Source organism: Hydra vulgaris, chromosome 01, assembly GCF_038396675.1.
Source record: "Hydra vulgaris chromosome 01, alternate assembly HydraT2T_AEP".
In the NCBI taxonomy this organism is placed as follows: Eukaryota; Metazoa; Cnidaria; class Hydrozoa; order Anthoathecata; family Hydridae; genus Hydra; species Hydra vulgaris.
In genome coordinates, this window is record NC_088920.1 from 57,267,805 (window position 1) to 57,290,592 (window position 22,788).

Genomic DNA, 22,788 nt, shown 5'->3' on the forward strand with positions numbered 1-22,788 from the left:
TAGGTCGTGCTCTGCAAAACTTAGGTTTTACATTAGGCAGCATAGGTATGTGCACCATATATACAATTATTAATGTTATTATACAATTATTAATGTTATTAACGATAAATAAGATTTATTATGTGATGAATAGGCTTTGTGCCTAAAAAAGACTTTTTGAATATTGACAATGTAAGACAAGTTTATTTCCAACGTGCTTTTTTTACCGAATTCATGTTACCAAGACCAAGTGGGCTACTTTAGTCGAGGAAGGTACTTTTTATATTGGTTACAATCCTCTCTCAACTTTGAAAGAGGATTGTAACCAATAGAAACAGGTTGATGTATATAAAACATATAATATATTTTATAATTCTTCTTTATAAATTGAAAAAAACTTTATAGCTTTCGAATATAACTAAAAGTTAAATGAAATTTTGATATTGTTACCGAATTTAACTGAAAGCCAAATTTCTGTTTTAACTTTGGCACCGAAGTCAAAGCCGAAGTCAACTTCGACTTTCAATAAACTTTGTAATCCGAATTTTAATGAATATTTGCCGGTCCTTAGTTCTTGATGATAAGACCATTTGATCTTCAGCAAGTTTTCTGCGTTCTATTTACAGTGTTAGAGTGAATTTATTATTTTTGTAAAACCACTTCGCAATATTTTGTTTTTACTTATATATTCACTGTTAACCAGTCTTTATTATGTATTTACAAATTTGTAATATTAAGGAAAAAAAAACTAACTTAAAATAAAAAGACATAATATATTTTATTTCAGAGGATGCTGGTTCATAGAGAAAGATTTAAAGAAGTCTTTAATGCTGCACAGCAAGAAGATCTAAAATCCTACATAAAAGTAAAATATATTTTTTGAATTAACAAAGAAACAGTGTAGAAGACTAATTTTTGACTTTGCTGAGGAATATAGTATTTCGCATTAGTTTAACAAGGATAAAAAGATGACCGGAGAAGATTGACTGGCTAGTTTTGCAAAGAAACATAAGTTTAGTGTACGCAAACCAGAAGCAACATCAATTGCCAGAGCAATGGGTTTCTGTGCTTATAAGCCACCCATTGTTCTCAGTCCAACAGGATCTAGAAAAGTTTTTAAAATTGTTTCAGCAGAGAGAGAGAGAGAGAGAGAGAGAGAGAGAGAGAGAGAGAGAGAGAGAGAAAGAGAAAGAGAGGATGAAATGTAACTACAATTTGTTTCATTGGCTCCATTGGCTTTTACCTGCCACCTTTTCTGGTTTTTTCCAGAAAACGAATGTTTCCTGAACTTGTAGAAAGAGCCCCACCAGGAATTGTAGGCCACTGTAGTAATAACGACTGGAGCAACAAATAAACCTTTTTATATTTTTTGAAGCACTTTTATTTACACGTGAAGCCAAACCAAAAACTCATGCTCTATTAATTATTGACCATCACAAAACTCACATTACTTTGGAGGAAATTATATTGCAGAGAGAAAAATATTATTATAGTTGCGTTGCTGCCCAAAACATAACATCGTCTCCAGCCACTTGATGTGTCAATTTTTAGCCCAGTAAAGACCTACAGTATGTGAAAACTTTATGATCACTCATCCAGGACAGAACCTATCGCAGACAAAAATATTGGTGATCTTTTGAGCACCGCTTTTTTTAGAGCAGCTACAGTTGGAAATGCTGTCATGGGTTTAAAGAATGTGGGATCGAGCCTTATAATCCACTTGTGTCTAGTGAACATGACTTTGCTGCTGCAAAAACTACATGATGTTGTGGCAATCAAAATGAGAACAATAATGCAAATCCTCAGACCTAAGTAGTAGAAAACCATCATATAAGCCATCCAGAAGAACTTATAACAAATATTTGTTCAGATGCACTAATCAATTCGGTTAGTGTTTTTGATTTCAAACCATTGCCTAAAGCAAAAGAACGTGAGAAAGCAAAAATGAACTTAAGCATTCTTACAAGTACAAAGAACTGTTAAAAATAAAAAGAATACAAAAAGAATAATAAATTAGTAAAAATAAAAAACAGAGAAATTAAGCTCATGAAACGAAAAAGAGTGTAAATAAATTCAAACTTCTGTAAATAAACTCAAGTTCCTGTAGACCTAAGTCTATAAAATCCAGGACAAACATTCTAGTTGCATAAACTTCAAAGGATTATGTTATAAGATATCCTGCACGTGAAGAGGAACATTATGACCCTCCAACAGAAGAATGAATTCAGTTCTATAAATGCCAATAGTGGTGGCATAAGAGATGTTCCAATTATGAAAACAGTACTTTTTTTGTGACTGTTGTTCGTGGAACAACTAAACACTTCAGTATTACGTTACATTACGCTTAGTTTGTTAGTTTGTAAGATGTAAAAACACAGTTTTCATCTTTTAAATCATGTAACATATTCAAAATTTAAAATATGTTAAACCATTTTTTGTTTTGTCATCCTGCCCCAGGGTTAAAGTGATCTTGCCCCAGTCTTGGGCAAGATGACAATTTGTTAAGTTTGTAAAAAAATAAAATATTTATTTTTTATTTGAATAAGTAAATGTTAATATATTTAAAATCACAAAGGACTACCTTAATATTTTAATATAAAATTAATTTGCTATCCTTGAAAATAAGTTATAAAGCAACAAAAATTATTTACATTGTTATCTTGTCCCGGTCTCCCCTACTATGACTTTGTTAATAAAAACGGTAATATATTTGTTTCCCAAATTTTTTAAATTTTTGGTATTTCCTATAAAATTTATTTTAATTAATTTTGTTCTTTGATCTTTCATTTAAATAAAAGTTTAAGAATTTTTTGGTACTTCGTAATGCATTAAGAAAATATTAAAAAAAACTTATTTTCAATTTAGTTAATATTTTTTTTTTTTTAGTCGGATTTAATATATATTTTAAAGATAAGGGTTGATGGTGAGTTGCTGGGTTTTCAGAAATGTTATATATTTTTTAAACCCGCACCCAGTCTTACTCTGCATTTATGCATAGAGTATGTTTATGTATATATGTGTATAATAAATACATGATATTATATATATAAAAAAATATTTACTTTTAAAGAAAATGTAAAACAAACATAGACGACGATATATCAAAAATACATCTCAATAACATGCCACCTTGGAAACGCGTTTATAACATTTAGCATAAGATTGTAATTTACTTACGCATTTTTGAACTTAATATTTGACGAATAATAACTTTATTAAAAATTCTAAAATGAAAATCTCTAAAAGAAAGGGAGCAGTTTTAATAATTGTAGCTATTTACTATTTTTATTTATGTAAGAAAGTTTATATTCTTTAAATTAGTAAAGAAACTATTTCTACATTATTATTCATAAATTAAAAATTTTTTAACAATTTTTATATTAGATTTAAAAAGCAACAACAGCGCTGTGGAATCATCAAGTCAAAGAAAATCTAAAAATAACTATAATTCTTTGTCGTTGTTATTTCCACTGCAATTAAACGAATCAGGTTAGTGCAAAAGACACACCATTTTTTTTTTTTTTGCAATAGATATTTTTTTAAAATAGGCATTTTTTTTCTGTCTTTTTAAGATTTATAAAAAAGTAAAATAAAAGAGGTAACTTTTGAATTATAAGAACTCGCAATTTACTAATTTATTACTTGTTCAGGCAATTGTTTCAAAACTTTAAAACTTAGCATACTTCGATAGTGTTCGTCAAATATTTGGTGTTAGGCAAAATCACTATTCCTGGCATCTCTTTTTGCTAAGCTATAAATATATCCTTGAAAGCCTATATTCCTGTGATCAACATATGTTTCCGGCAACATATGTTGATCACAGAAAATTATTTTCGTTTTGGAAAAACTTCAAACGTCTTTGACACAACTTATTTTGCTCTAAATTTTATGTTTTTCATTGGCTCATAGAAGCTGACAATAAAGTGAACAGCCTTTAAAAAATATTGAACAAAAATAAACATTTTACTAAAGACTTAAATTATGACTGCCGCAAGGAACAGAAAAAAGAAGTACTGCTAAAAGATTGATTTCTAAAGTTATTCAAAACTTAAGTAAGTCTAATGACTGCCGGAACATATACTACTAAAAGACTGATATATGAAATTATTCAAAATCTAAGTAAGTCTAATGACTGCCGCAAGGAATATATACTATTAAAAAACTGATATAAATAAATTTAGTAATTCTATAATAAAATAAAAAGGAATATATACTATTAAAAAACTGATATAAATAAATTTACTAATTCTATAATAAAATAAAATTCTAAAATAATAATAAAAGCCAGTCGAATTGTAAATAAAAAAAAAGTCAAAAATTTGAATAATTTTATATATGGTTTTATATCACAAGATAAAACTTTGTAAGCACTAAAAAACTGTTATTTTCAGGTAAAACATATCATCTGAACTCCTTTCTAAACTCTTATTAGGATAATCATCACTCGAACAAGTTTTTCAGTGTAAATATTTACAGTAAAAAAATATTACATTATTAGCAAAAAAAAGAAAAATATAAATGTTTAAATGTTTAAGTATACCTATTTTAAAGCAAATAATGCCACCGAGCGTAAGGCCACGGCCACGTTAAAATACATTCCATTTTGCATATTTCATGAAAATGTCTTTGTTGTTAAATCATTTTTCAATTCAATTTATAAAACAGTAATTTAACTTAATATTTTAACAAACCCTATTAGCTGAAATTCAAATCGTAAACAAACGTGTTAACTACAATCAAATATCAATATTGAATTAAAAAAAATATTTTTAATAGTGAATTAACTTAAATTTAATATTAATTTTTAAATATATGATAATATATTTTTAATTAGGTGGCCTGTTTTAAAGATTCTATTATAGTTCAAAAAGGTGGGGTCATAATTGTTTTTTTAAGGTTATTTTAAAGTTAATACCCAGTAAACATTGTTTTAATGGATTTATAGTGGACCTATTATTGTCATTTTAGGCGATTCATTGGAGCTTTACTCATTGGTTACTTGGTGGATCATTAGTGGTGGTTGCTATAAATAGCAAACCAATAACTTTCCAACATGTTTTTATGGGTTGTCATTGGCTAGCCATTTTTGGTGACTGCCACTAATGGTCCACCAAGTAACCAATGAGCAAAACTACATGGTACCGCTAAAAATGTCAATACCGGTCCTCTGAAATTCCGCTATAGAATGTTTGCTGGTTATATATTAGACCTAAGAAGTTGTTGTATTATCTTACGACCTAACAAATTTTTGCATTATCTTACGACCTAACAAACTGTTATATTATCTTAGGACCTAACAAATTGTCGTATTATATTAGCTGCATGTTTAACTATTCTTTGGTTATGAATATTCCAAAGTATTGTATATTACTTTTGATTTCTAAATCAGTTTTTTTGACCAAATTTTAAATTTTAAATAACGTCAGGAAGGAGGAGTAGGAGAAGGAGGAGGGGGGAGGGGGAGGTAGGGGAGAGGAGGTGAAGGGTTAGTAATATTTCAAAAGGGAAGGGAGTACCCAATTTTGTGACCCAACAATTTTTTCATTTAATGGAACTATAGGAGTGTAAAAAGTTAGGCTTAGTTATAAATAATAGATAGAAAAAATGTGTTAACTAATGCAAGCAATAATTGGTGAATGATGTTATAATTTACCAATTTTTAAATTTTCATTCTTTTTCAAGCATATGTTTATAAAATGAATACCATTTTAATTTTATAATTTATTCATCGCCTATTATACAAAAAACGTAAGCTACCGGCACGAATACATAACAAATTGCAACTCGTAGAAAAAAAAAAGTTTTTTTTGCAATGCTAAAAATTCATTTTCAAGTTTTACAACACTGTAAAATATTGGCGATTAAAATACATTAAAGCGTCCCACAGTGATTCAGGACGAACAAAAAACGGCAAAAATTAAATAAAATTTGGCATAAATTGTAAATAAATTATGTTATATATCAAAATAATATTTTTTGGGTCAAAGATTTCAAATTTGTTAACAATTTTTTGATTTACACGCAGCTTCGACGCGTATAATGCGCGTACGCGCGCTATATAGGTGACTATAGGCGAACGAAAATTTTTTTTAAAAGTTTCAGAATCTTCAAGACAAAACACATTATCTTGATATATTACTCTACCTGATTTAAAAAAAAAAATGGTTTTAAAAGGATGTTGATACACAGAGAAAAAAAACTATATTTTGTTACATTTATTTTATTATTTACTTTACAATTAATTTAATAACTTAGTTTGGTAATGGTTTTCCTCGATAGCTCTTATGTTTTCTAAAAGATATGCTTGACACTTTTGGATCTGATATTACTAGATGGTAGTGCATCTGATTCATCATTGTGTTTAGCCTCGATATTTTTGCCGTGTGCTTAAGTCTAGAATTTCTTATCTATTTATTTAAACTCTCCAATGCATCTTCCGAATATACCCCGATTGGCAAAAGTAATTTATGTGATATAGAAGAACTATGCAGTAGCAGTTTATGTACAGTAGTAGACATAACATACCAGTCGTTCAAACTCACCATACGTTTAGCTATTTCAGTGCAGTATAAATCTAATTCATTGATATTAATAGGATATCCACAAGGTATCGTTATGAGAATATTATGCAATCTTTCAATTATATCACAATCAACTTTAGTAATTTCAGAAAAAACTTTACTATTTTTAAATGCTCTTCTGGCAGTATTGCCGTCATTGGTATTTCCAGACCCACTTTATTATCAAACATTGTAAGATCAACTCTATAGCTGATATTAAAGGTCACCTTTCTTCCTGCAATGTCAAAAACGTCTTTAAGGTATTTATTTGAATTTTTTAGATCTGATTCTTCTTCTCTGGATAAAATTGGACTCTCTTTTTTTATATTGTAGATGAAGAGGTCTACAAAAGTGACAACTTGAATGATTTCCTTTTTTACAAATTTTGCCATCTTCTACTTTGAGCAATAGAGGCACAAAAGCTGTACTAAAAAGATTTTCTTCACTTTTAAGTTTTATACTTGTGTTGCTTGTCTCGTATTTCTGTTTATAAATACTTTGGCTTAATGCTCCATCAAAACCAATCTTTCCATATAAAACTCCAAATATTTCGTTACCTTGACCACAATTAGGCATATCAATCATTTCAGTTATTATACTCACAGTGTGATCTAAGATGCTTTGAAGAGTACACTTTGCAGAAATTCAGAAAAGTGTATATTCTCAGGATAGCATTTCAATTTTTACTTGAAAATATCGTGCACGGTAGGATAAATATGTACATTGTGTACAAGAGCTGAGCTTTTGATCATTTGATATTGTTTATCGCTGAGATCAGTGTTCATTTTTAACGCAAGAGCTTCCTCTACACTCATATTAATGGGAAAGGTTTTATCCAAAGTTTGATTAACTTTTTCTATCTCTAAAACATTAGAAATATTGTTTTTTAAAATAGAAACTTTTTTTATTTTCTTCAGCAGCATTTGCACTATTTACAGAAGTTCTTTTATTTTTTTTCTTTTGCTTCACTCTTCAAGAACTCTCCATTGTTTATGGGGCCTTCCATAACCAAAATGGCTATTTTTATTGTTCATAAGATTTCTTTGAAGCTAACGATTTTTTTTTGTATAAACGTTCATAATTTTGTCGACTTTTTTTAGTTTTTTCTTGACCTTTGAAATAAATATAACTAAAGCAAACTTTACTTTATTTAAGTTTTCTTGGCGAATTTCTTCAGTATTTTTTATTTCATTAAGTAAATCCTTCCATAATCTTAATTTATCCACTCCTAATTCACGTATATTTGGGATAAGATCTAATCTTTTCATTGATATTGTTTTTAAGAACCATCAATATAATAAAACTAATATATCAGAAACATTTTAAATTAGATTATATATTTATTTACTTTACACTGTTTAAAATTTTATTTTGTTATGGCCACATTGTTACATCCTGTAAAAACACTATATTACTAAGTTAACTTTATATTACACGAAATATTAAAGTTGTTCAGTTAAGCTTTTTCAAACATGTTGTACTTATCGATTAATAAATCGTTCTTAAAAATTGTAAATAAATATTTTAACAAACTTTTAAATAGTATATAATGACAAAAGCACGTTTTTTAAAACTATATTTAATATTTATGATTTAAAAACTATATTAGAGCAAGTAATACAAGTAAAAAATAAAAATTTAAGTTTCCCGCCATTTTCATTTGTTTGATTATAACAAAATACTTTCAAAAATGGCGGAAAACAAGGTTTTTAAGTGTTTAACAACATTTGTTTTTCTTTAAAAACTTCCAATACCGCAGGAGACCGCGGTAATCCTTTTATATTTTAAAAGTAGAAATGCTAATTAACTAGAAAAAAAGAATATATTTTTGAAACTCGGTGGAACATTTTTTTAGCTGATATATAAACCAAAAAAATACATTTACTTGCTGCCTTTTTTTAAAAGAAGTCTTTAAACTTAAACAAAAAAGTCAGACTTTTTTTTTTCTTTTTAGTAAGTTTGAAATATATAGAGCCAAAAGGTTATCTTCAAAATAAATATACACTATTATTTAAATTAAAACTATTCTATTTTAGTTAAATAAAAATCTCACATTTTTCAGATTTCTTTGAAAATAATATCAAATTTTTTCGCTTCTTTTTACTATAAAATACAAAATAAAAGTTTTATTAAAAAATTATTTATACTTTTGAATTAAAAAACTATTGCAATTTAATATTATTTCAAAAAAAGGCCCCTAATTTATAGAAAAGTTGTAAGGGGTTTATTACCATTTTTTTGTTGTTTTTAGTCACTGTGCGTCCCAGTAGACACAAAAAGTTTTGGTCATCTAAAATACGTAAAATTATGTTTTAATACGTATTTTAGACGTCTTAAACACATTTTGTGCCCACTGTGTTAAAGTCACATTAGGGATCGTCCATTATATACGTAATGCTAAATTTATTTTAAAACAGAATTGTAATAGAAGTAGTAATAGAAATCTTAAGTTATTTAACGCAGCGATTTTAACTTAACTTATTGCTATTCTGATTTTTCATTTAATTAAGTCTCAACCAGTGAAAACTTTTAATTTTTTTGTATTGTTTATTAGTTTATTTATTATTTATATGTAATTTATGGACAATCGCTTATATAAATAATTTTGCCTAATTGTTGCTTTGTTATTGTTAGTGTTGTTATTGCAAGTTTAAACTCAAATAAAGACTTTTTTTTTCCTAAAACATTGAAAAATTGCGTTACATAAATAAGATTTCATTTTTTTGTTTTCTATAAATAATAATAACATTTATTTGTTTATACTTATTTTTATACTTAACTCTAAACATTTATATGTTTAAGTTTATGTCAAATGAGAATGCTTTGCAAAAAAATGCGATGATTGGAGCCTGGGAACAAGAAATCCTTAAAGTTTTGACCACAACTACTCTATACGTGAGAGCAATAAGTTGATAAAACATTTTATGTACTAATCTTTAATAAATTTAATTTCATCAACAAATTTTAAATTTCATGCAAAGTTCTCTTAGCGTTTAAAAGTTATGACTTTATAAAATTTGTAATCCACTTAAATTAATGGGGGTTCAAACTTTACAAAGTCCTAATTTTGAATGCTAAAGTATTTTTGTGTAAAACTTAAAATTTATCTATAAATATAAATGTACAAAAGTATAGTACATAAAATATTGTATCAACTTATAGCTCTTGCGTTTGGGGTAGTCGTGGCCGAAGCCTTAGAGCGTTTTGTTCCCAGGCTCTAATCATCGCAATTTTTTTTAAAGAATTTATAGTATATCATACTATAAATTAAAGAATTTTCTAAGAAGTTTTTAGTACTAGAATATTAAAATAGAACCCTAAAAATAACAACCTTTCTTGTACCAGCTCATTTGTTTGTTTTTATATATATAAAAAATTAACAAACGTGTATTCCTTGTTTTAATTTTAATTAGCGACAATATCTATTGGAATTATAAGTGATGCCGATGATAGCAGTATTCGATTTGTAATAAAACAATTGGTAAATTTAGTAACCCAAATGAACGAAGACCAACTCATCTCATCCTATGTTATTCATATTGCAATATTAACATATCAAGAAAAAGATTTAAAAAAAGTAAGAGACTTCTTTGAACAAGAAAATAAATTAAAAGCAGTTCCTATAAACTTGATAACTGTTTCAGAAGATTTAGTACAAAATCATGTTATGCTTCAAACAGTTAATTCGGGTTTTCGTTTGCATCATAAAAGTTTTGTTGAAAAAAGAACGCACTTTAATATTTTAGTATCGTTGCTGTTTTGGCATTGCTCACAGCAAAGTGAATATATGATTTTTACAGATGAAACTGTCTTTCCTATAAGTTATGCAATGAAAAAAATTAAAAAGCTTTTCCGTGTATTCTCAGAAAATCCTACGCTAATAGAAATAGGATTAGCAAAAGATCCTGTGTACGGTAGGCTGTACAACTGTAAATACTTAGAGAAGTACGCAAATTTTATTTACTGGACAAGTGTTTATACATCAATTAAAGAAATAATGAATAAATTTAAATACATTTCGTTATCGCTGCAAAAGATGAGTTTCCCAGATGTTCTATTTTTTCAAAGTGTACATCATAGAATGTCTTACCACCAGAATCCTGAAGCTATTTTAACCACCAACATGAATGCTTATGGTAATCATAGCTTTAGTAATCTATATTACAACGGTGATGTGTTTTGGACATATTCTAACTTAAAAGATAGTTATTTAACAATAAAGTTTAGCTATATTACCGTCGTTAGAAGAATAAAAATTAAAACTTGTTTAACTAAAATGATGAATGACTGTTTGACGAACGCAGTTTTAGAACGAAGCCACAATAATGAATGTAATTTTTTTGAGTTTGTTTCAGATTTTCGAAATAGCGAGGTAGATACTAATATATTTTCCGATCAAACAACTGCATGTCTACGAGTTAGAACATATAGCTCAAATTCAGAGTGGATTGCTATTCGAGAGTTGAAAATATATACTGATGAACAGATGGTTTGAAACGTTAAAGAATACGCTAAAAAATTTTTATTAGTACTTTTTTAAGCTTTTTATTTCTTTGAATCGTTTTAAATCTCCGATATCTTACTATGAAACTACCTTATACTGTTTATATGAATACCTTAATTTAAAATTTTAATTAAAAATAATAACACAATAGAGTGCTCAATGTTCTTAAAAGAACAGAGCAATTATATATTAGTAGAAAATCACTTAACTAAATTTTTTTCCATTTGACACTGTGTTTCATCAACAAAGATTCATCAGAAATGAATCCATCATTCATTTCTGATGAATCTTTGTTGATGAAACACAGTGTCAAATGGAAAAAAATTTAGTTAAGTGATTTTCTACTAATATATATATATATATATATATATATATATATATATATATATATATATATATATAATAGTAATAATAACAATAATAATAATAATGTTAATAAGAATAATAAATCTTATTACCAATATAGTTTTCTTATTTTCATAATAAGTGTCAATTATTTTGTGATTATCTATATAGTTTTCTTATTTTTATGATAAGTGTCAGTTATTGATAAATAAGAAAATTTATTTTGATAACTATTTCTAATGGTACTAAAAATATTTTGCATTTTTACTTTTATTTTTAAACTTAAACATTTATTAAATCTAAAAAAGATTTCTGAAACTTAGACAGAAACAAACTTAAAAATTTTGAAATGATCGTTAAAAATAGTTTTTGAAATGTTTAAAGTTTTAATTTATATAAATTAGTTAACCTAGATTGAGTTGCAGATTGAGATTGAGATTGAGTTGCAGTTGAGATATTCCGGTATTGTAAAAGTAATTAATTTCTTTTTTTCTGTCTTTACCCCTCACGATATACTTTAATGGGGGTGCTTCTCAAAAATGTAGTTTTTACCACATGTAGAGGGACAAAGCAATATCTGCTAAATAGAGGGAAAATCTCAATATTTACATTAGATAACATTAATTAGGGACCTCTCCAAATTGGAATTATAGAGATTTCTCACTTCTCCCGCGTCCGAATTCTCACCACTCTTCCCTTCTAGTCTTTTAGCACTTTTGATTCAATATTACAATTGACCATGTTTATTGAACAATCTAAACGGGAAATGCTTGCAAGTACATTATTAGGAGCACTGACAGGTTCAGTGTAGCAGATTATTGTTGGAGATACTGAGGGAAGGGTTTGAGAATAGGTATTCTCTCACTGTTGAGGGGTTGGGAGAGGTCAACGATGTTAAATAACTTTTCTTACAATTTAAATGAGCTGACTTTGCTATTAAGTACTTGATACTATAATAGTAAAATTATTGAAAATAATAACAATAATAATGATAGTGATAACAATGATAATAATCTTCGCATATACATTTTGCCATGTTGTAATATCCATTACGATACTTTTCACTTTTCATTGGCGTTTTGCAATCGAATGGCGCAGCAGAGCTTTCATACATCAATAGACTTAAAATAGGAAGAACTTTTAGAAATGGTTTATGTTAGCGTGCAAAATTTAGCAGCTCAGTTTGTTTCATTATACGACGCCACACAACGTACTGCAACTTGCATGCTCTGCTTTGGATTAAGCACAGCAAACATACTCTGTGTTTATTACTGTAAGAATAACTACAATTTACAAAAAGAATCACATATAAAAAAACGCTGAAAATAAACTGTAGACAGAAAAACAGTGTTTTTTTAAAAAGGATATTTTATTAGAATCATATAGAAAATTATCATTGTTTATACAAACAATGATAATTATCTATATGGTAATATAGAACAATTTTCTGTATGGTAAATAATGATAATTTTCTATATAGTTTTATAATAAATTATCTATACAGTATAAATATTGATTCAATGTTAATAAATTAACGTTGAACTGATGTTAATTTACAAACGTTGATTCAAGCGTTGATTTAGAAACAAGAAATCGACGTTGGAATATCAACATTGATTCAACATCAATAAATTAACGTTGAACTGACGTTGATTTACAAACGTTGATATAAGCGTTGATTTGGAAACAAGAAACTGGCCTTGAAATATAAACATCGATTCGACCTTAGACCATATAAACTGATAGACACGCCTTTTTCAAAAAAAGTTGAAGCCAAAATCTGTTCCGCGTATGCCGTCAGTTTGTGGTAAAAACGCAAAAAAGACAGGATTTTAGTTAAGATGTTTAGGAAAACTCCTCCAATTAAAAAATGATTGAGTATATTTTTTGAGGATATTTCTTAATAAAGACTATAAAAATCAACGACTACGTCGTTTCTTTGAAACTATTTTGTAAAGCTAAAAGCTTTTTATTGAAATTAATTTAAAAAAATCGTTTTATAAACATATATGCGTATATATTTATTGACCACAAAATAAAATGTTTTTAGTTAATTTACTTCGTAATTTTTTTGAATGTTTGTTTAAAGTATCTCCTAGGTGGTATAGCTTAAGGTTACAATAATAAAATCCAATCATTCTTACTAAATTGACCAAATGATTAGATTGAACATCATTGTCAAACATATAATCTCTATTATCAATAAAAATAGAAGTACGAACACTATATAGAATATTAATAATCAATTTTGTCATTATAATTTTTTTTAACAACCTCTTTTCTTCCTGAAAAATTCTTATTTCGCTTTCTGCATACTTACATATGTGAATAACATCTTTGGCTGGTTGAACCAAACAGAATTCAACGCTACTGTAATTTTTTTTTGTTATTAAAGTTGAAGTTGGGGTCTTCAATTGAATTAAGGTTAAACAAATATCACAATCTAAAAACTTTTTAATTCTTTTTACAACAAATCCAGCAATATACTTAACAACATCAAACACATATAATGATAATTTTCTTGAATAACTTATGTTATTTAGGGCATATGCATGGTCATCAGAATTTGTTTTTTTTTATTTCAAAATCTTCAATGAGCTGATAACCAATTGTTTTTATTTTAATATTTTTAAATGTACTCATTGCTAAAATTATTGATGGTGCTTGCTCAATGCAATTGGCCTGAGAAGAACCTGAAACACTTGTGTGCATTAAAAATTTTTAGTAGGCAGCTTGAAATTGTTTTGATGTGGGATTATTGTTGTATCCTCCATTGCTCCTTATGCTACTAAAAAAAACTTCCAAATGGTCTTGGGATAATTTATAAGCAGAAAGATACTTCAAACTACAATCACCAGTTTGAACATAATCGTTCCATATTCCCATAAAAGACTTTAGGCTTACAATCATCCCAATAAAGCCTGTTTTTCTCTGACTTAAATGTATAGGTCCTCCATTGTTAGCACATTTAAGTGTTACTAAATATTCTATTGACTCTCTTATTGTTTTGAAAATAGTTTCTTTATTATATTATTGTAAACTTGCTATAAAGTTCTTAGCTAATAAATTTCTGCTATTTAAAATATTATTAATATTACTGATAAATTTTTCTGTTGCTTCACTGTCTTCAAAATCTTTAGAGTACTAACTTTGTCTTAAATATTCTATTGCTTTTGCAACTTTTTGAATAAATTTTCGTGCAGCCAACTTGACCTTCATTTTTTCTTAATACCAATTTATACGTCGTTTTGTAATTTTTGTTGCTAAATGAAGGCCTTCCTTTTCTTGAATAGCTACTAATTTTTCAATATTATCCCATTTTATTGGTTCATTATTACAATCAAATATTATTTTGCGCATACCAAATGTATTTCATATAAGTTTTAACATGTGCGGAGGATCCATTATTACATAAGCTGGCTTTTTTGTAGCTGGATGTGGAAAGTATGTGCAAGTAGAGTTAACTGATAAATCTGCTCCAAGATGATCAGCCATACTAATATTAGTTGAAACACCATCAAAAGTTAAACTAGCTATAGTTAATGTCATTTTCGCTTAATATTTTTAAACACATTTTTACCAAATTACTTTTTTGAACTCCTGAGATTCCATTGATTAGAATGTAGCCAATTGGTAACTTCCATGCATCATTTAAACTATTAATCAAAAACACGATTGTTTTTTTGCTTCAACCTCAGAATCGCCTTGTAGTTCCAAACCAATATCAACGTAACTAAAATATTTGTAAAATTTTTTATTTATATAAATAAACATTTTAAATTTTGTGTAAAATAATATATTTAAATGTATTAACACAACCTACCCTAAAAACTTTTCACCATCCCATTCTATTTTCTTATGAACTGCCATTTCATCAATCATTAATGAGCAGATACATGATTTTCCATTTTCTTTTAGTTCTGCTGATTTCAGTTTCAAGACTTTAACTGATTCAGATTGAAATCCAGGTCCACACGTGATTACCTGATACCATTTTTTAAGGGTTCTTGGATGAGGAAGCATGTTAGTAAATGTTTTTCTGATATATAAATAAGGTCTTGGAAAATAAAAATTTAGTAAGAACAAAGTAAGAGCAAAGTAAGAGCAAAGTAAGAGAAGAGTAAGAGCAAAGTTTTTCAGTTCCGTTGGATATGCTTTAATGCACTTAGATTTAAGTAACTGTTTAAATAGGATTTTTGTAGAAGCAGGCATTGTATCCTACAAAAGTATAAACCAATTAATAAACATCAACTAAAAACATAAAAATAAACTCAAATGAATGGAAAGCTCAAATCGATACCATAGTCTAATAAAAATATGTCTAAATCATCTACAAAATCGCCTACATTAAATCACCTACAATAAATTAACCTATAAAACCCACAATAAATCACCCATAAAAACTTACAGAAAGTTAAAGACAGGATTCTTCATCAATTATTTGTATTTCCTTTAAATGTTTAAGCAAAGAATTTAAGTTAAATACTTTTTGCCGAAGTCGTCTGTTTCGTTGCTGTAGAATTTTGATTTTTTTTTACTTTGAAATTAATTTTAAAGCCTCGTTAAAAGAATGAACATCTCGTAAAAAATGTTTTTTTAAATCATTTATTAAACACCTTCTCTTTTTTAGAGGAGGTTCTAAGGCTGTTTTTTCCAAATTCTCATATAGTTCGAATGATTTCTCTCTGTTTACAGATGTAGCTTCTTCTATTATTTTGATTATGTTTTTACTTTCATTTGTGATAATTGCTCTAGTTGCTGGAGATTTTCTAGATTTCACTCGCTTCACTAAACTGCTTGGAAAATCAAAAATACTTGGTATAGCATCTTTTTTAAGTTGCTTTTTTGAACTCCAACCATAAACAATATAAGATTCTTTAGTAAAATGCTTGGAACACATTTTTGAACTCTCTGATTAAAGTTTCCTCTATGAATTGCATCAATCCATTTATTCCGAATTGATAAATATTCTGGAAATCTACAACATACAAAATAAATCATAAATAAAAACAACTTTTAACTTTTATCAATAATAAAAATTTAGTATATGTTGATTATTGAATATATATGTCATATAAAAATTATAGCAAATATAATGAACATTAATCCAAAAAAATGCTCTATTTTATGTGATATCTTTATTGGTTTGAGGAAAATAAATTCAATTTATGATTAATCAAATCAATGTTTATTTACTTTTTTATTAACTTAAATTAGAATTAATTTTAAAAACAATCAAAAGTATAACTATTGTTTATATATAACTAAAACATTTTAAACAAGCACCAATAAAATAATAACAATATATTTTCCAGTAAAATTATTACAATACCCCAGCCACACAAAAGAAGTAATATTTACACTGGATGGTTCGCTCTCATATATAGCATTGCTAAAACAAGGAGAGCGATCATGAGAATCAAATAACATATACATAACGAAAAATAAAAATCACATACTTCCAAGATTAAATCATAAAACTAAGATTAAATATTAAATAGTTTCAATATATATATCTAAAAACAAAAACAAAAAAAATAAAAAGATATATTTCAATTTAAATTTCAATTTAGCAACCAATAAAATTGTTGACTCATAAAAATTCTTGATTTATAAAATAGGATTTGGGTTTGTTTTTTAATTCATGTTTTTTTAACTCGTAAAATGGACAGTTATTAAGCTTAGTTTGAAGGTAATTCCAGTCATTTATTGCAGAGTGCATAAGAGAAGATTTGCCATAGAATTTAGTATTATAAGATGGAACGAACAATCCACCTCTATGTGAAAATCTTGTTGATTTAGTGTGCAACTTTTTTATTAAGGAAAACCATTCAATAAAAATAGATGGAAGTATATTATTTAGGCAGCCATGTGTAAACAGGCAATTATTAATTTTGATGTGATCATAAAAACTTAAGATTTGAAGATCTTTGTAAAAACTCTTAGTATGAGAATTATAAGGAAGGAATTTAATTATTCTTATAGCTCTTTTTTGAATAATATTTAGTTGTTTTAGAAAGGGTGAATTTTGACCCCAAGATAGACAGCAATATGTTAGGTGAGAGTTGAATACTTGTTGAATAGTTGAATATAGCAAAATAAATAGATTTTAAAGTTTTTTCATTAACATAATATCTTAGTTTAGATAGGATAGCATTGGATCTGTTTAGTTTAATTGATAATTCATTTATATGGCATTTCCAAGTTAAGCTTTTACCTATTTTTTTTTCTAAGATGGTTGATATTCTTTTGAGGGAGTAGTTTATTACCATTTAATTTAATCTTGAGTTGACTATCTATATTATTGCATCTTGGTTTGAAAACTATTAGCTCGGTTTTATTACTGTTAAGAGATATTTTATTGGCATTTAACCAGTTGCAAAGTTTTTTGAGGTCATAGTTGACATATTTGTTCATTTTTTTAATAAATTTACTGAGATAAACAAGGTTTGTGTCATCAGCAAAGTGCTGGACTCTACAGAATTTAATTGCTTTAGATAGATCATTTATGTAGATTATAAACAATAATGGTTCCAGTACAGACTCTTGTGGTACACCTATATTAATTTCACAATTTTCATTGGAGTTTGTTCCATTTATAGAAACAAAATGATTTCTATTAGTGAGAAATGACTTAAGCCATAAATTTGAGACACCTCTTATACCATAATAAGATAGTTTGCTGAGAAGAGTATTTAAATCTATTGTGTCAAATGATTTTTGCAGGTCAATAAATACACCACACCCAAACATCCCTTTATCAAGGGCACCTCTAATATACTCAGTGAAATTAATTAATGCAAGAGATGTTGAATAACTTGACCTGAAACCAAATTGAAGATTGCAGAGGATATTGGCTTGCTTAAGAAAGTCATATACTCGATTGAACACGAGCCTTTCCAAGATTTTGTCAATGTTTGATAATAAAGATATTGGCCTATAGTTAGATACAAGTAATTTAGAATCTTTTTTGAAGATAGGTATAACTTTAGCAGTTTTTAGGATGTTAGGAAATATACCTTTGGAAAATGAAATATTAAAGATATTAGAAAAAATCATAAGATTTCATTTCGAAGATGTTTTAGAATTTTTATAGGTATGCTATTAGGCACAGATGATTTGCATAGATCAAGCGAGTCCATTATTCTTTTTATTTCACATTCATCAGTTGGCTTAATAAAGAAGGAATTTGGATTGGGATTGGATAGATATTCAAAGAAGTGATTTTGGGATATAGGAATTTTCGATTGGATGTCTCTACCAACAGTTGTGAAATAATTGTTAAAAGCATTGCCAATATCCTTTGCATTAGTTATAGAATTATTGTTTTGTTGTAAAATATTTGGTGCAATGTGATTATTTGGATTGAGATTAATAATACAAGAGATACCCTTCCAAATTGATTTAATATTTTTGATATTCTTAGTAAAATAGGTAGTATAAGATAACTTTTTGCTCTCCTTAAGTAGTAAATTTAAAGTATTTCTGTACTTTTTGTACTCATTATGATAAATAGTTTTATTTGCAGGGTTCTTAGATTGTATATTTTTTAAACACTTTAATTTTGTGTTTGATAGACAGTTTTAAGTCATCAGAGATCCATGGTTTGGCCATAAATTTAATATCCATTTTATTAAGTTTTTAATGAGGTGCGTGAGTATCTAGCAGTTCATTAACAACATTAATAGTTTTAGTAAGAATGTAATTGCAATCATTAGATTTGTTAGAAATACCTTTATAAGTTTTGTTGAAGTCATTTACAAATGATACTTCATTAAATGCTTTCCAGTTTCTTTCCATTACTATTTTTTTGGTGGTCAAAGTTTTTAAAATATTATGAACAAATAGAAATTGAGGGAGGTGATCAGATATAGCAGTAGTAATGTTTTCTGCCGTAAAATCATTTGATTTAACATTTGAGAAAGTATTATTAATTAAAGTTTTAGAGTTGTTAACTATACTTGTTGGATGGATAATATGAGGCATAAAATAGTTAGTAGTTAGCAAGTTTAGAAACTCCTTTATTGATAGAATATTCATTTTTAAAAGATCGATATTATAATCACCCATTAAGAATATCATTTTATTTTCATTCGAGAGTTTATTAAGCAATTGAAATATATAGTAATTATTGAAATCCTCAACGATCATTAGTGGGTGTCTATATACCAACAACGATGTTATGCTTTTTTGAAATGATTATTTCTACAAAGACAGATTAAAGTTCTCTGGATTTATATATGTTGAGGTCTTTACGAGGTTTATATGCAAACTTATTACTTATATATAAAAGGACACCTCCAGCTTTAGATTCAGTTGGTGTATGTTCATAAGAATAACCTTTAAGAGAAATGTTAGTGACTGGAGTTTTATTATTAATCAACCTTGTTTCAGTTAATCCTATTACATTAAATTCAAGATTAGCAGATTCAAGTAACTGTTCCAAGTCATCAAAGTGCTTAGAGAGGAATGCTATATTTAAATGAATGAGCTTAAATGAAGTTTTTTCTTTTTCTTTTGTTAAATCATATAGGTCATCAATATCTTTATAACAGCTTCTAATTACTGTTTTACGAACTCTATCATTACTTGTGTTTACATTTAGGTCATCATGATTCGATTGGATGTTGTTTAACTTTATATCAAAATTTTTTTTATAGATATTTTAGAACCACTCAATTTACAAAAATCATTATCATTTATATTTTCATTGTTAAACGGAAGTATAAAGCTTAGACAATTTTTACAGAACAATGATTCATTTTCTGATGATTTTTTCCGTAATTGATAATCGATGTCGTTTAGATTATTGCATTTTAGATAAACCCAGGATAGGCAATTTTCTCACAAAATTGCTTTATGATTTTTAGAGACAATTAACTTGCAGATAGCACATAAGTTATCTGACATGGTTGCTATGATGCTTTAAAAGTAATATGAAAGTAAAATCAATATAATAGATTATTAAAAGTAAATAAAATAGATTATTTATATTTATATAAATATATGTATATATGTGTGTGTGTATAAATCTATAGATATATGAAGTTAAACTTGATCAAGGAAATATAAGTATTTCTTAGCAGACTAAGTAAGTAAATAAAAAGGACGTGCCTGCCTAAAGGGAAGATTCAATGTCCGTATTATAGTAAAAGTATACCTTTATATGATGACAAAAATTAAATCAAATAAAAATTCAAACAATTTAGAAGACTCTATATTTGACATATTCGATCGAGGTCTTTCTCGTTTTTTTTCACCATAAGCGTAGCAGCATAAGCAATAAAACCAGATGTTATTTTGTTGTTTGCTTTTAGTTGCTTCCGAGTCAACAGAGCCTCATTAAGTCGAGCGGTCAATAAGGGAGAGTACATTTGATTAACATAAATACTCATACCCATAAACTTAGAATTAATTAGATTTTTGAAAGTATGAATAACATGTTGGGCATCTTTCCAGTCATAGAACTTTGCATATATGTAGGCGGGAAATTTTTTTTTTTTTTTAAACTCTATGTGCTCGCTCAACCGTTCTAGTTGTTTTATCTGGATGTATTTTAGCGTGATCAACGTGGACTGTTATAAGTTTATTTTTTGTAGTTTACCAGTTTTCATTTTTTTTATCTTTAACACCTCAAAAAAATAAGAGTATTTCTCATATTTCGATTAGTTTGATTGTCAATTTTAAGCTCAATAATTTCCAGAGTTGATTTAATGTTCTTATTCATTTCTTTTAAAGGAAGGTATTCTTTTTGATATGAGATAAGTTAATTTTTTTAAAGAAAGAATTTCCTTTTCATTGTTTACTGTCATATCATAAGTAATGCTGAGGGTATTTTGTGGTATCTTTTAGTTAAATTGTCAAATCTTCGAGTCTCTTTTCGGAGCTTTGGATAATTTCATTTTTGTGTAGATTTAGAATTTCAACAAGTCTACTTTCCACGATGCTCATAATCTTTTCCAGAGTTAAAATAATACTACAAATCTCACAATTAAGGATGAACTAATGATATTAAAGATGGTTAGATAACTGGCAGGTGCGAAGCTTTTATTTAAGCGGCCATCATTAACGAAAACGAAAATACTATGGTATCATTAACAAAACATTAACATCATTAACGAAAACGAAAATACTATGGTACCAACGTATGTAAACAAGCACCAATAACTGCAAAATCAGGAATTATCACTAAATCTTGTTTTTGAATTTTTAATTACAGATTTTGCAATTAAAACAGTTATTAAAATAAATAATTATTACTGTTATGCGTAAGAATGTAAGATTCTTGCTAGATATTAAATCATTCTTTATTTAATAAAACTCTTACCCATGAAATGATATATCTGTACCAGTTTTATATCTTTCTGTGCAGTTATATGCACTGCAAGAATGCACCATAGTTAAAACTAATAAAAAATATGAGGTAAATACAAGAGCCAAACTCTTCGTTAAAATATGTTTTTGCCACAAACTGACGTCACTTCGCAGAATTTATTTTGGCTTCACTTTTAGAAGAGTATTATTTAACTTGCACAGTGTCTATCAGTATATATTGTCTAAGGATTCAACATCAAAAAAACAGCGTTGAACTGATGTTCCGTTTTCGAAGGATAATACTTTAAAAAATTTACTAAAGTTTATTTTTAAAAAAATTGGGAATGAGGGGGTTTGATCTTCATCATCGCTACTACTTTCACTCTCGCTTGACTCACGTTACAAAGAAACTTGGACATAATTAGCCTCCTGCTTAAAGTATGCACCTTAGCGTTTCAATGGAGATAAACGGAAATCTTACAACCGCGACAAAGAAGATAAAGAAGTTAATAAAAGAAGGTGATGAAGATAATCAAGATAATAATGACTGTGAAGAAGAATGACTGTTGCTTTTGCATATCAGCGCTTAATCGACTCCAGAAAATAAATGCAAAAATATTCAAATTAATTCAAGTAAATAAAACTGTAAATAAAAGAGGAAAGAAAATTTTCAATTTATATTATTTTATTTAAATACACGAAGTTTACAATTAAAATGTAAACTGTTTTTTTTTTTTTTTAATTTGTTCAAGAAAAGTTTTACACCTATATTTTGTGAAATAAACTAAACTCATTTATTTTCAACAGGCATTCATAAAAGATTTATTTTCAAAAGGCAGAATCGAATTGACGCACAGGAGGCACAACCGCATACTTTTGATACTTATCAAAGTTAGGTAAATACGAATAACAATAATTACAATCGTCACTCTGGAATGCGTTCATCTAAAAACTTGAATAGAAATAGTTTTGTTTTGAGATGTTGGAAATTGGATTTCGATTTTTTTAATTTAATTTTTATAAATGAGTTTTTAATTAAAATGTAAAGTATATTTATAATATAAAGCATATTATAAGAGTAATTTA

At 27.4% G+C, this 22,788-nt stretch overlaps 1 protein-coding gene across 1 annotated transcript; it reads left to right on the plus strand.

Moving 5' to 3' along the window:
- Positions 1–3,128: 3,128 nt before the first annotated feature.
- Positions 3,129–11,193, plus strand: LOC124810006 (alpha-1,3-mannosyl-glycoprotein 4-beta-N-acetylglucosaminyltransferase C). Its single transcript, XM_065788749.1, has 3 exons — positions 3,129–3,272; positions 3,364–3,468; positions 9,953–11,193. Exons 1-3 carry the CDS (start codon positions 3,209–3,211, stop codon positions 11,032–11,034), a joined length of 1,251 nt encoding a protein of 416 aa, XP_065644821.1. The 5' UTR covers positions 3,129–3,208; the 3' UTR covers positions 11,035–11,193.
- Positions 11,194–22,788: the final 11,595 nt, after the last annotated feature.

Bases quoted from the DNA above. Each gene is read 5' to 3' on its own strand.
- LOC124810006 (XM_065788749.1), top strand. From the start codon at position 3,209: ATGAAAATCTCTAAAAGAAAGGGAGCAGTTTTAATAATTGTAGCTATT. The intron at 3,273-3,363 runs GTAAGAAAGTTT...TTTTTATATTAG, and splicing joins TATTTACTATTTTTATTTAT to ATTTAAAAAGCAACAACAGC. The intron at 3,469-9,952 runs GTTAGTGCAAAA...AATTTTAATTAG, and splicing joins ACTGCAATTAAACGAATCAG to CGACAATATCTATTGGAATT.